This window comes from Saccostrea echinata, unplaced genomic scaffold (genome assembly GCF_033153115.1).
Source record: "Saccostrea echinata isolate AGI-Se365-2 ecotype Australia unplaced genomic scaffold, CSIRO_AGI_Sech_v1 ptg000047l, whole genome shotgun sequence".
Lineage (NCBI taxonomy): Eukaryota > Metazoa > Mollusca > Bivalvia > Ostreida > Ostreidae > Saccostrea > Saccostrea echinata.
This window is the reverse complement of record NW_026889796.1, coordinates 16,152,501-16,165,965: the sequence shown is the minus strand read 5'-3', so window position 1 is coordinate 16,165,965 and position 13,465 is coordinate 16,152,501. Positions and strand designations below refer to the sequence as shown.

The following is a 13,465-nucleotide window of genomic DNA, read 5'->3' as shown; positions in this document are numbered from 1 at the left end:
AATTATTTTAAAATAAATGACTCTGCAAAAACCCCCGTCCCCCTTAAATTACCAAGAAATCGATAACTTATGTGTAGACTTTTTATTGTTGCATAATGTTGAATTTATCCTTTTTTTCATTTTGAGGATATTTTTTCATAACATTTTATTTGTAAAGGTTAAAAACCACGTAGGTATCCTTGACATTTACTCCATCTTCTTCTCAGATATCAGGGGCTTACGGACGCTTTAAATCGGGTCAATGCACGCAGACGCTTCATCAGATAAGGCGGGCATTACAACTGGGTATCTGTCGACATCTTACTACAAACTACTACAAACCGATCGACACGTGAAAAATATGCTTGATTATTGGTTCAAAACAATACAAACACCCTGCCGTTTAATCTTTGTTTACATTTTTCTGAGATCAATACACATTTAATTAACGATTGGTCTCTAGGAGATGCGGTAATTAGCACTAATTTTTCTAGTGAGAGACCACTTAGACTGACTTGTCACCCGACAAGGAATCTGTGATTTTGGAATGGGGAAGCGAGATACTGAAGCTTGTGATATAACGTAACAGTTTTCTGCGATGAAATGCATCCAAAAAGATATTCTGTAAAACAGAAATGTCATCTCTCAGGTAAGAATAAAGTATTATAAAGTGGCTTATTTATTATGAGTAATAGTTATAATATTTCGCTCACAAATATGAATTGGTATTAAAGCTGTCCATTTTAAATTTAATTGTATCTCAAATGCTTAAATGTTTACTATATGAGGGAGACATATAAAATCATGTTATCATTTTCAACTATAATTTTAAAGATTTTTTCCCCCCAAAACTCTAAGGACTTAGTATTGACATCAAGCTGGCCGTACATGTCTTTAAAATAGTTGAGCAAAGTGTTTTTAAAAACTGTGCTTCAATGGATATTGCCCTTACAATAATTGTCCAATAATTTTATATCGAACACTAGCGGTGCAATATTGTTTCAATGGAATAAAATATCACTTTAATATCAGAAATGCTTTCCTTCAAACCTGCTGTTGCTATCTCTTCTGATTCTGCAAATTTAATTTCCTTTTTTTTTTCATCGACTTCCAAATTCTGACGAGTCTTCCAAATTCAGACGATTCAAAGACAAACGAACAGTCAACTTTTTCCCGTGTAAACTAAAGAGAAATGAAAAACTATTGATATACTTTCATTTCATAAACTTTTAAATGTCATAAGTAAACTTCGTTTTACTCTTCGCAGTTTCGATAGGAAAGTACTAAATGATTAAATCGCTTTAATCCTACATAATAGCGTGCTATTAAATTTATACCAATCAAACCAAGATGATCAGAATTCTCTTGATTGTGTAGAATGTTATTGGGGTTTTAATTCTGCATCCCTGTTATTATTGATGTAAGAAATAATTAAGTATGGTTTAATATTGTCAAAAATTTCCGTTAAGGACAATTTAAAGAGAGCAATTGAATCCATGTAGTTTCCGGAACGGAAGTAGTAGCACCCCGAGCCCGAAGTAATTTATACCCTTGCAAATTCCGCGCATTCTTCTTGGCTGGAGATGTAATTGGTTATATCAATTTTTGCTAAGCGACATTTTTTGGTGCGCTTTTATTGAACTTCGGTGATTAGGAAAAATTGTCTTGTCAATCGGTGTTAATAAAGGGAAGCTTGTTTTTATGTGGTCGGAATTCAGCTACCTCATGTTGGCGTGTTACGATGTCACAGTATCACTTAAATACCGTCTTAAAAGAAATGAATGTATGTCATTCGTATTCGAACATCTGTATTATCTTTTTTATCGTATTTTATTTTTTGAAACTAAAATACATCCTTAAATTGTATACATTATTGTTCAATAAATTTTCAGGCCTTCTTTTGCCCTTTATGAAGCTATTGATGATTATGGTATTATTTCAAATACTTGCAATAATTTTACTTTTGTTGGGGTTGTTTTTCTATTATGTATATTTAGATGTTACTTCTTTTAGAAGAAACATTTTCAGTGTTAAAGATATGTTGTGATGAGGTACTCTTGTTCTCTGAAGAGTGTTAATTGAATAATCCTCAAACATAGCTGATAGAGAATTTAATTAGGTTCGTTTTTTTTTTCTTGCTCATGACTTGAACAAAGAAATCCGGTGGCAATATAATACACGAAAAGAATTTTTAAAATGATAATCCATTGAAGAATAATGTACTTTTTATTTAAATTAAAGAAAAGTAGCAACATGTTTTTAACTTTTAGCATTATCAATCAAAAGAGGGAAAGTTTTACTGAACATAACTTTTCATATTCCTGAATGTCTTCTTGTACCGGCCTGTCATACAGAGGGTGCAGCCATCCAGCAATAAAATAATGCCAGCGAACATTAAAATATGCAATATTATCTAGGCAATGATGGATATTTAAACAATAAAATGCCTTTTTTGTTATATATCTACAAAATTAACATCTGAACTAATTCTTTGAACCAGTTGTTCTGTTACGGTTTTGACCAGGGTCGGTTCACTCAGTACCCGAGTCTAGAAATGTCAAGGTTAAATCAGATATCTACCAGGTTGTGAAAAGTTTCCATGCAAAAGCTAGTGATGATAACGGTATCATTCCGGGAATTTTCTCCAATACTTCGATTGTGTTGTAACTGTGATGATTGAATATGGCAATAGACGAGGTAGAGATAGATTAATGGAATGCAATCACTCGTGAAACAAGGTCAATAACAAATATGTACGTGTACTCACCTATGAATAAAAAATGAAAAGATAAAGACCATACTTATTTTTTTATGTACAATGAATTCCTGCTTTTTTGCGTGTTTGGTTTTAACGTTCAAATGACATTTCCAAATTTCTTATTAACTGGCTGGGAGTTAATGCAGAATTGAAAATTTTTCTTTGTATATTATATTTCCAAATTTACAATACGACACAACAATTAAATGCTATGATATTGTTTTCAATTTAAACCTGATTAGGTAAAATCTTCTTCTTTGGAACTCGGTTACAGTTAATTCTTGCTTTTATTGAATATAATGATGCTATGAAATGCCCTGGGTTTTTTTTCCAATTATTTGGGGATGGAATGTTGATAATAAAATATTCTGTAAAAAATAATACTAATGATATTTTTACAAAAATCAAATTTCACCGTATATCTCCCGTCTAATGTGAACATTGCTCTGAAACCACGTGTTGATCAAGCACCTTGGTTATAACCAAAACAAAAAAATACTGTAGTGGAAGTTTCACTGTACATCATACTGAAGGGTTTGTCATATTTTCTTTGGTTGTCAGTTTGTGACGCACTGGATGTCGCTTTAAGACGCATTGCGTGTCCGATTTGTGACGCATTGGGTGTCCACTCTCTGGCGAATTGGTTGCCTGCTTTTGAAGGGAGGAACGTGTTACATGTCAAATGAATCCATTTTTGAGAAAATACAAAATAACAAACCGGTCAAAATTATGGAAGCATTGGACTTGTGCAAACTGGTAAATTCATTTTAAAAATTCTTAAGACCTCTTGGACAAAATCATCAATTCCATGCTCTCTACCTTACCAAAAAGTTGGGTGTTCCCTGCCTGTTACTCGTCCAATATATGATATAAACCTAAACTTTCTATAACAATTTTCTATCATGCAGTTTACGCAATCCATTCAAATTGTCAATTTATTTTTTATTTTATTTACAATTATTTGCCCCATTACTTAGAGAACATGAAAAAGTCTTGTCCACATCCATTTTGCACCTTGATGAGTCACCGACCATCTGGGATGCAGTACCGGATTAAACATGAACGATGTTATACATGTATTTATCTTTTCAATTTATGTTCTAAAGTACTTTACTGGGTAGGTATTACTTTAGATCGAAATGAACTTTTTTCCTTGGAGTAAAATTATAATTTGTCCCCCCAAAATTGAGCGCGAATAACGGAGGTAAACACCTTTCTTTGATCTATGGCAGTTAAAAAGTTATATATTTTTTTTTACAGTTTTAAAACATTTGAAAAGCATATAAAGGCACCTGATTAACAAACCTATATCAATATCTACATGTAAACATCTACCTCTATTTCCCTTACGTGTATTGTACACGTTATCGTCCTCTAAGTTTGTCCACCTGTCACAATGACTTTCTGATTACTGATTACATTTGATAGTTATCAGATTAGCCGAATAATATTGAAATTTGGATACAATGTAAATTTGTGTAGAGGTAGATTATATCTCCATATCCCATATTCCCTCATTGTCACCGACCACGCATCTAACAGATAAGCTATGTTTATGTACACTGTTCTATTTTAACTGTTATACACTGTTGTTGGGTAATATTATAGTGGGATTCCCCGATCTTGTCATCTTTTTATTATCATAAGAAATAGTTTTAAATCTCTTGATTCGGAAGTACTTGATTGAGTAACGTGTTTCCGTTTCCTTACCGTGACTAGACGATTGGTGATAACTGAGATATAGACCTTGACGAAACAGAATGTCTACCCAGCCAGTTGTATAATAAAGAAGTTATTCATTTCTCATATATATTAGTAATAGAAAATGTGTTTTTAAATCAATAAAGATTCACACCTGTCGCTTTTATACCTGCCCCTAGGCTTAGAGATGTTTTGAATTCCTTTAGTAATAGAATTAAAATTTAAAAAAATCATAAAAATACCACTAATACACACATAAATATCTGTAATTATAGTAACATTTGAAAGAAATTACATTAAATCAAAAAAATTATGGTCCATTTTTTTTCATGCGAAGAAACCGAGCAACTTTACTTTTGATTTTGAAACACAGTGAAACAAATGAAACATCTGCAAATATATATGTCAAGAATTATATAATATATCAAAAATCATACAGTAAACTTCGCCTAGTCAGTTGAATAGCACTTTTAACTATACAAACTATAAAAGGTAGAATGTCATAATTTGTGAAACAGTTTCAAAATCCGCTAACGATAAATATTATGATTGCTTTGTTTCATCTTCAAGAAATAACACAAACTGGTCAAACCTTTTTTGACAGAAATTGCATGTCACGGAAATGTGCATAATCTTAATTCTCGAAATTTTCTGGAATTTTTAAATGATGTACAATAAAAAAGAAAAGACAAATTCGGATTTTGCAAAAGAATGACAATTTTTAAAACAATATTTTTTTTTAAAGATAGTTGACACTTTCCTGGTATTGCTAGCTCTTGTTTCCTTCACGTAATTTCCCATAAATTGCATGTATATTATACTGGGTATGTTATGGTGATAGTCAAGTGCACTTGTTCTGTTGTCAAACAAATTGGTGCAACATTGAACTTCCTGTTATATTTAACCGATTAACCTTAAAACATAATCCTGAGAAAAATCAACATCCTGTTTATAAAATTTCTAAGGTGGAAGATTAGCTAGCTTAGTTTGATTTAACATTTTTTTTATATTCATTATCTAGGACAAAAGAAATGTTGTACGTACATGGATGTGTATAAGCTTAAAAAAATCAACAAAATTTCGAACAAAATACCTGTCTTTAGCAACGATTCGCATTTTATCCAGAAAACCCAAGAGATATGGTTACAGGTAGCACCGTAAATGTTTGCACTAAGAAGACTTCCGGACACTCCAATACGACCTGTGTCTTCATTCCGTGGTCCGGAATGGGCCGACACTATAATGGCGTCATTTCTGTAATCAAGAAAGAATTATGAAGTTGGAGTGGATAACAGCGATGGTAATTGTCTTATATATTCTAAAACGACATTTTCCCCCCGACAAGCCCAGGAATTTAATGATTTTGCCATTAAAAGATCTGACAAGATTCAATTTTGTTTGCTTCTTAAAATATATAAAGCCAAATTATCAATCGTCAGGTAAAACAAATATTTTTGAAAATTCAAAATATTCCTGAACGTCAGGGGAAACTAGGGTACGGTGAAGAACAAACACTGATCAAGGCGACACACGGAACGAAAATAACACACTACACAAACTTTAAAACATAACAATGTTTAAACAAATATGAAACTGAGATTATAGCTTATAATCGAAAAGACCTTTATACAATCTCAAAAAATGTAAACTTAAGTGCCAAGATGAACATAGATTTTTGAGTTGGTGGGATTCTTAGGAACAAATTTGATTTTTATCCGATAAACATATCAACATTGTAGAATGACATGACCAATTTTGTAGGAGGCAAGTGATGCTGTGAAAATGTTCCTGAAAGCTATATCTGTGTTAAAAAAAAATCTTCCCCCTCTTTAACATTTTAAAAATATCAAGTGATGAAACGCATAATAATTTATTTCATTTTTAGAAAATACTCATGCACAAATCAAAAGCTGCTCCTAAATATCAATATTTCGGAAAGAGACAAAATACATATGTATAGGGTTGCATAAAGAAGTCTGGTTTTAAAGATGTGTAATTAAATTTTGATCATAAAATTTATTGCACAAATAATGGTTAAGAATTATATGATTCAATGTGTTTCTGAAGTTTTCCAAAATGCTTTTGGCTAAAATTGTGCAAACCCACTGTGCTGACACTAAGACAGTTAAAACACATATGATAACCTTTTATTTTAGAAATGTCACCACATTTCCAAAAGGCTTCGCTTTTTACTAAAAAAGAAAGATGTTAAATTGACGGTAGGATGTTTGCTTTTTACGGAACACTCTCAACATTGCAACGTTGGCATACATGTACATATATCACAGTGCACTTCATTGACACGTGGTATTTAGATGGAGTCTTCTTGAAATTATTTACCAGATTTTATCTCAATGACAGTCTTCATCTCTGCTCTCAAAACTTAATTTACAATGCTTCCAGAGACGTTTTTTCTTCTGAATTTTAGTATAAATTCAAAAAAATAAATAAATAAATTAAAAAAATAAAAATAAAAAAAAATAAAAATAATAATAATAAAAAAAAAAACCTCAGCAGCACCCGTTAAAAAGAGACGCAATGCATTTTCTAAATGCATCAATAAAGAAGATGGGTGAATAAGCCCACAAAAATGCCCATGGTTCAGCAAATAAGAAAATAAAATCTCATTTATATGTATATCAGAATTTTCTTTGATATTTCAGTTAACATTAATGTATTATTTTTGTTAATTCCCCGCGATTTGCAACAATTTCAAAAACATTGAAATTATTCCTCTATGAAATAGAATGCGTCGACAAAGACAGCAAAAATGATCATTTCTTCATATAATAGCACAAATTTTCTATATGAGTGGGAATTTAGATGCCTTTTACATGTTATGAGTATTATGTTGTTCACGTATCTGACTCTAATATAAAATTGATATTGGTAGACTTTTATCGCTTGGGTTCAAACCCCAAGAAAGCCGCTTTTTTAACATGAATAAAATTAATTTTTGCTAAAAGAATTTTCCGCAAAAAAGTTTTGATTGTCATACTTTCGTACCTTTCAATGATAAGCATGAAATATGAAGATAACGAACAGTATTCAATCTCGAAAGCCCAATGAAACGATACGAATTTGGATCAGGGCAAACATGGACTTCAAAATTTAGAGGTGTGATCAGGTGCCATGGAGGAGTGAGCATCCCCTGCCGACCGGTCACACCCGCCGTGTGCTCCTTGTCAAGAACTTTGCTTTAAATACTTAGTTACAAATTCAATTTTAATTTTTATACACTTGAAGATATAGGCATTCCACACGCCTAATCTGCCCATGTTCTTTAGGGCTTTTTTTTTAAGAATCTCAATTTTTTCTTAAAAAGTAAAAACAGTACTGGCATTTCTACTGACGTTGTAGTTTCACATGTAGATGCAAGTTAGTCTGAAAACTATGGAAAGGATTTCTTAGTTAAATAAATGTATATATAATTCAGCAAAGCAACACATACCAGTATCCCAATGTCCTTTACGATTTTGTTTTGCTAAGTACAGAAACAAGTTGCGGATTTTTATTTTGGCAATAAAAAATATGTCAGACAGGAGACTAATCACTCACTTTTCCAGATACGATAAGAGATTTGTGAAGGTTGTCTTTACTGAATCAAGAAATAAATGCAATAAATGAAGGTTTTTATTGAACAAAATTGTAATACAAATAGACTTTTTTGTCTATTTGGAAATCAAAAGACGGATTTTTTTTTTTTTTAAATTATCCCCAGAGTTCTATTTCAATTGGTGATCAGGGAGACCGGAAGTCCTTATTTCTACCTCCCCATCAAGAATAGCAGGCAGTTCGCGAGGAAGAGGATATAGCCGAAAGAGCTGCATTTTGTTGCAAGTTGGAGGGGAGATTTGTCCATCTGATGTTTATTTTTCTGGGGTATCTACATAATTTATGACTCCAGGATTGAGTACCTGTGGGCAGGTGTTCCTCAATAGAACGAGACTCTCACGGGGGGCCGTTAGCACTTACACGATTATCAGTATTATATCCTTTAATCTTTTTGGTGCAGTTAGATTGAAGTTTGGGTCTGTTTTGGTAGGAGATATTTCACTACCTTTACTGTTAAAAGTCATCGAAGTTCTATATATAGTTTTGATCTCGTTCGACAGTTTGATTGACATACTATATCTATATGTAATCACAAAGTCGTGTCATTGCTGTGTGTTTTATTTGCATAGCTAGAGTTGAGCATCAGAAGAGAGCCGCTGTGAACTTTTGATACTAAGAGCAGCGGGACATAACGCAGAAGACAACTTCATCAGATATGCGCTTTCGCAGCTTCCTGTGGGTCATTATGCGCAGTAACTTTCATGATAAAGACCCTCTCATGTACAAAGAGTCCCAATCCCCCTGGCGCTCCAGTGTTTTAATTTAAAGTATTGATTGATACTCGTTTTTTTCCTTGAAGACCCCTATCTGAAGATAACCAATAGCGATTAACGACCAATCTGATTGTCACACGATCTTTACAGTTTGAACTTCTATCCGAATTTCTCATTTAATCCACCTGTATGTATCAAGCCAGGTATGCCTGGTATTTCGTTCACGCTCAGGATTTCCGACGCTTGTGACGTCATAACTATCTAAAAGAGCCTTGATATTTCATTCAAGACTATCCTCAACTTCAGCTCATCTGATTCATAAATTCATAAACGCTGAATCCGGACACGCCGATGCTTTTAAAATCAAGGTAACTGTAGTTATTTGCATATAAATTCCATCAATATCTACCTATACATTTGTTGATATTGATTTATAGGATAAAGATGGTTCAGGTTAACCTCGAAACTAATTGAATTATATTATTAGATGAATAACAGATTGACCTTTGGTCATTTGTCTGTCTGGGGCTATATATTATGGTGACCTTGTGTAATTTGTATTCAGAAAAGTGACAACTCGATGCTGTTCTGAATTCTTACATGCAGAAAAAATTGACGTATAAGGGATTTAATTATACCGAAGAGTTTATTTCGAACACACATTCGAAAGAGAGAATACAGAAATAACTAATTAATCCTGAATGTCATAAAAATATCAAAGAAATGGTGGAAAGAGGTCGATTTGGTCGTCAATAGTGGAATGTTCATTACTTTTCACAGTTCTTTCCACACGTGACACAAACTCACCCTTTTTTTTCTTTCCATTTTTGTCCATTAGGACAAAATCGTCTACATACAACGCATTTGATTCAAAATTCAATAAAGTATTAGTTAGTGATCATTTAAAATTTTTATAACTACATGATGATTTCCATAAGAAAAACCATTTAGTATCTTTTAAACAGCTAAACATTGAAAGTGTGACGGACGAATTCAATAAACATGATGATATAATCTTCCATCGAGGTGTAAGCGGATTCCATTAGGTTAAAGGAATGTTTTAACAGATGTAACAGCTACATAACTCTATTGTGAGTTTCCTTTGTCCGAAAACTATTAGCTATAGTGACTTCAAAAAACAGGACAGTCATAAAATCAAGCAAAAAGGGCTAATTTTCAATATGCCTGAGTTTATATGTGAGATTCTTATCAAACGTATACAAATTGATGGTCACGGTTTTTTGGAAACAGCGGTTTTGAGTGGGTAAATGTTTTTTCAGTCATAATAATAATGATAATATATACATATACGGTATAAAGATCGTTTCTGGATCTTGAACGGGAGAACCTTATATATCTGGAATAGAGCACGAAGTGCAATACTAGGGCCCTATCATAAAGCAGTTTTTTGACATGAATTGACTTCTGAAAATGTGACCTACATGAATTAAAATATATTTCAATTTTTGTAGTTAGATCAAACGGATGTGAATTTCTCCGGGGGTTAGGTCAAGACAACCATAAATAATTAATGCGATGAATTTAAGTTTACAGAAATATTTAATCACGCAGATTCAGAATAAAAGTGGAGAAATATTATACAATAGTGCATGTTAAATAAAGCCACTTTTGTTCACAGCCTGTTTTTTTTTTCTTGTCTTGAAAAGGAAGGAATGGTTTAATTGGTGTTTACAAAATTTGTGGTGGTTATTAATTACACGTTACCTGATTTCCTTAATTTTCACATACTTTGCTTTATATTGCTTTTTTCAAAACTAGCAGAGGAACATTTTACATGACATGAAAATGAAGAGGAAATTTTTTGTTCCAGTTGGATGAAATGCAGTAAACTTTGCACTATACATGAAAAGATGTAAATGGGTTGTCGTTCTTGCAGTAATTTTGTGCCACTAAATGCAATTGTACGAGGAACCTATTTTGCATGGTCATAAAAGTTTTACTTATTTCTTTCTTCTTTTAACAATGAAAAGAAAAAAAGAGCAGTAGTAATATTGACCCGGAGGCTGGTTTAGACCGTGTCCTTGTGCAAGTAAAAGATATAGGATAAACGCAAATTTCCCAGTATCAAAGGTTCTTTCTACAAATCTTTCATTGTCGTTAAATTTCATATATCTATCTGTGAGTCTATTCATTAGGGAACAATCTTCTTCGAGGTGGCCACCGCTAATAAACAAAATCCCTATCAAATGCCCGATTTTTTTTTAAATTCTGAAGAGTAACAGATTAAATATATACTGAGGCTCAGAATAAATAACGTGAAGATACAGACATCTAAGAGACAAGCTTATCAAAAAGGAAATTAGAATTTTATTATATCCACATAAATTTCAAGATTACCATTGACTTTATTTGATCCAGTTTTCGACTGGAATTTTTTTTCCCATGTCCCAAAATTAGCAGTATATCAAATTCAGGTATTGTGTTACTTCCGTTTTCATACCATCAACAAAAATAAAATTACAGGTCTCTTCAAATAATATCCTGGGGATCATTTCATAAAGAATTCTATATATGGTCACTTCTCCATTAAAGTCCTCTTGTGACCTTTAATTAACTAATCACAAATTTATACAGTAATTAATATTATAAAGGAAAATTTAAAACTGTGTGGAAACTAATAAAGCCCTCGATACCATCTCATTTTTGATAAAATTAATATGTGGTAAATTAATAAATCAATACAAGTGTATGAGTTTCGTAATATTTATGGACAACAGCATTCATATCACAAGCATTCTTTCCATACCTTAGAACCGAACCCTAAATTTATGAAATTCATATCACACTCACACAAAAACCAGTATCTAATTATATATTTTTTTTTATTTCATTGCAAATATCTTTCGAATTATGCAATGATGTGTAAATTATTTTTCAAACAAGTTTAAAATTGAAGTTGCTTCAGCAAAACTTGCAAGAAAAATCCTTTACATATCGAACTAACGTATTATATTCTCGTAAAATTACTTATCAGACAATTAGTGATTTTAGGAAAGATCGGCGATTTTTGTATATATATTTATCCGTGTGGTTTTAGTCGTCCAATCAGAGCGGGCGCCCTATTTTAAAATCGCACCAGGTATTCTAGGGAGCTTAATATATAGACAGGTAATATAGAGAGACACACGTACTGTATGACAGCTTAACTAAACAGCGATTCGTTTTCACTTCTACCTCTCTCTATTTGGGATTAACGGATTAATGGATTAATTGCCCTACTCCTTCCGATGAAGCTAAATCAACAAAATTTTTACAATTCGATCGGTGTGTTACTTTAGTGGAAAATACCGTTTTTGTGAAATATATTCCAGGTATATATTTTACATGTATATGTAAAATCGAAAGAGGAAAAATGCCATAAATCTTGCATGTTTCATCAGATTTTTTTTTCTGAAGAGCACCGAAAGAAAAAAAAGATTTCTTTAAAGTGGAGGAAGCAATTGTATTTTTTTTAATGGAATTATTAGAAACTTCATGGAGAGATACAAACGTGTGATGATTTGTGAAATAAACCTGCGGTCTGCTCTCCGGAGTGCCGATACCTAAGAATCAATATTCAGTTTCTCTTTTTGAAGAAAAAAAATATTTTGTGTGTGAATTTTGAGACCACTGTATTTATGAAAGCCCCCAGATCTCCTCTATGGCCACTTGACATTGGTGTAACATGGCCAGGGGAGAAAGCCAGGATTGCTTGCTGCCCACAGTATGAGGAAAAGTGCTCACTCGTTTAGCTTTATATGCAGGTAAACTTTCTCCCAACTTTTATCATTTTTTTTTATTTGTTTTGTTTCTCCTTTGTGTACTCAGTACTCAACTCATTAAGACTTCTTTTGTCCATTTACCTATAAACTTCATTACATTTCTATGAAATAGTTTCCATCTCGAATACCAACGTCTTGAATAAATTTATTTCATGCTGAACTTTCTTCTAGAGATGTGGAAAATCTGCCAGAATTCCAGGTTTTAACCTTGTTTATTTTCTATTTACAAACTCAAATCCTTATTTACAAGAAAAACACCTCTGCTTCCAAAATAATGAACTACTTTGCTAAAAATGTAATTGTATAATATAAAAATTTCGACTTGTATGTAATTATAGAATTCAGTAGAATAAAATGTAAACATGTTATGGAGTGACAGCCCGCTATCAGGCCGCATTATCGGCGACACAATTTAAATGCAGTTTTTGTCAGTTAGTCTGTATACACACACTCGGTTCGCATTTACAGTGATATGCAGTTACAAATTGCAGAGGTGCATACCTCTATTCCTCGGTATTGCCCGGCGCTGCGTGTGCAGTCGGGGTGATTTCCCCTGCAAGTCGCTCGTAGATCACAGAAAAACTGCTCGTTATGTTCACTTAGATAATGTCCCTGTGAGAAACCTATTCTGCGGGTTTACCTGGAAGTTTATGATATAATAAAAAAGAACGATATGAAAGCAAGAATTCTATAATTGAAATGTTCTGTCAAGTTTTTTTGGTAAGAAAATTACCTTAAATTGAGTATGTTTAACCTTGGATCATCGCTTGAGTATTTGTAATATTTTTATGAAGTTTACAGTATATGAGAATTTAATCACATGGCGTAAACTTAAGATTAGTTTTACAAACTTTATCTTATCATAAGTCCGTGAAATTCTTAAAATTCAATTAAACTTAGAAATGGAAAAATAATAA

General features: G+C 32.5%; 1 protein-coding gene across 1 annotated transcript in view; it reads left to right on the top strand.

Moving 5' to 3' along the window:
- Nucleotides 1-11,848: 11,848 nt before the first annotated feature.
- The window catches only part of LOC133203021 (uncharacterized), a 17,724-nt gene continuing 16,107 nt past the window's right edge, over nucleotides 11,849-13,465 (top strand). The window contains exon 1 of the mRNA XM_061338878.1: nucleotides 11,849-12,530. Within this exon, the coding sequence (XP_061194862.1) occupies nucleotides 12,493-12,530 (38 nt within the window). The 5' untranslated portion in view covers nucleotides 11,849-12,492. The remainder of the gene's footprint in view (nucleotides 12,531-13,465) is intronic.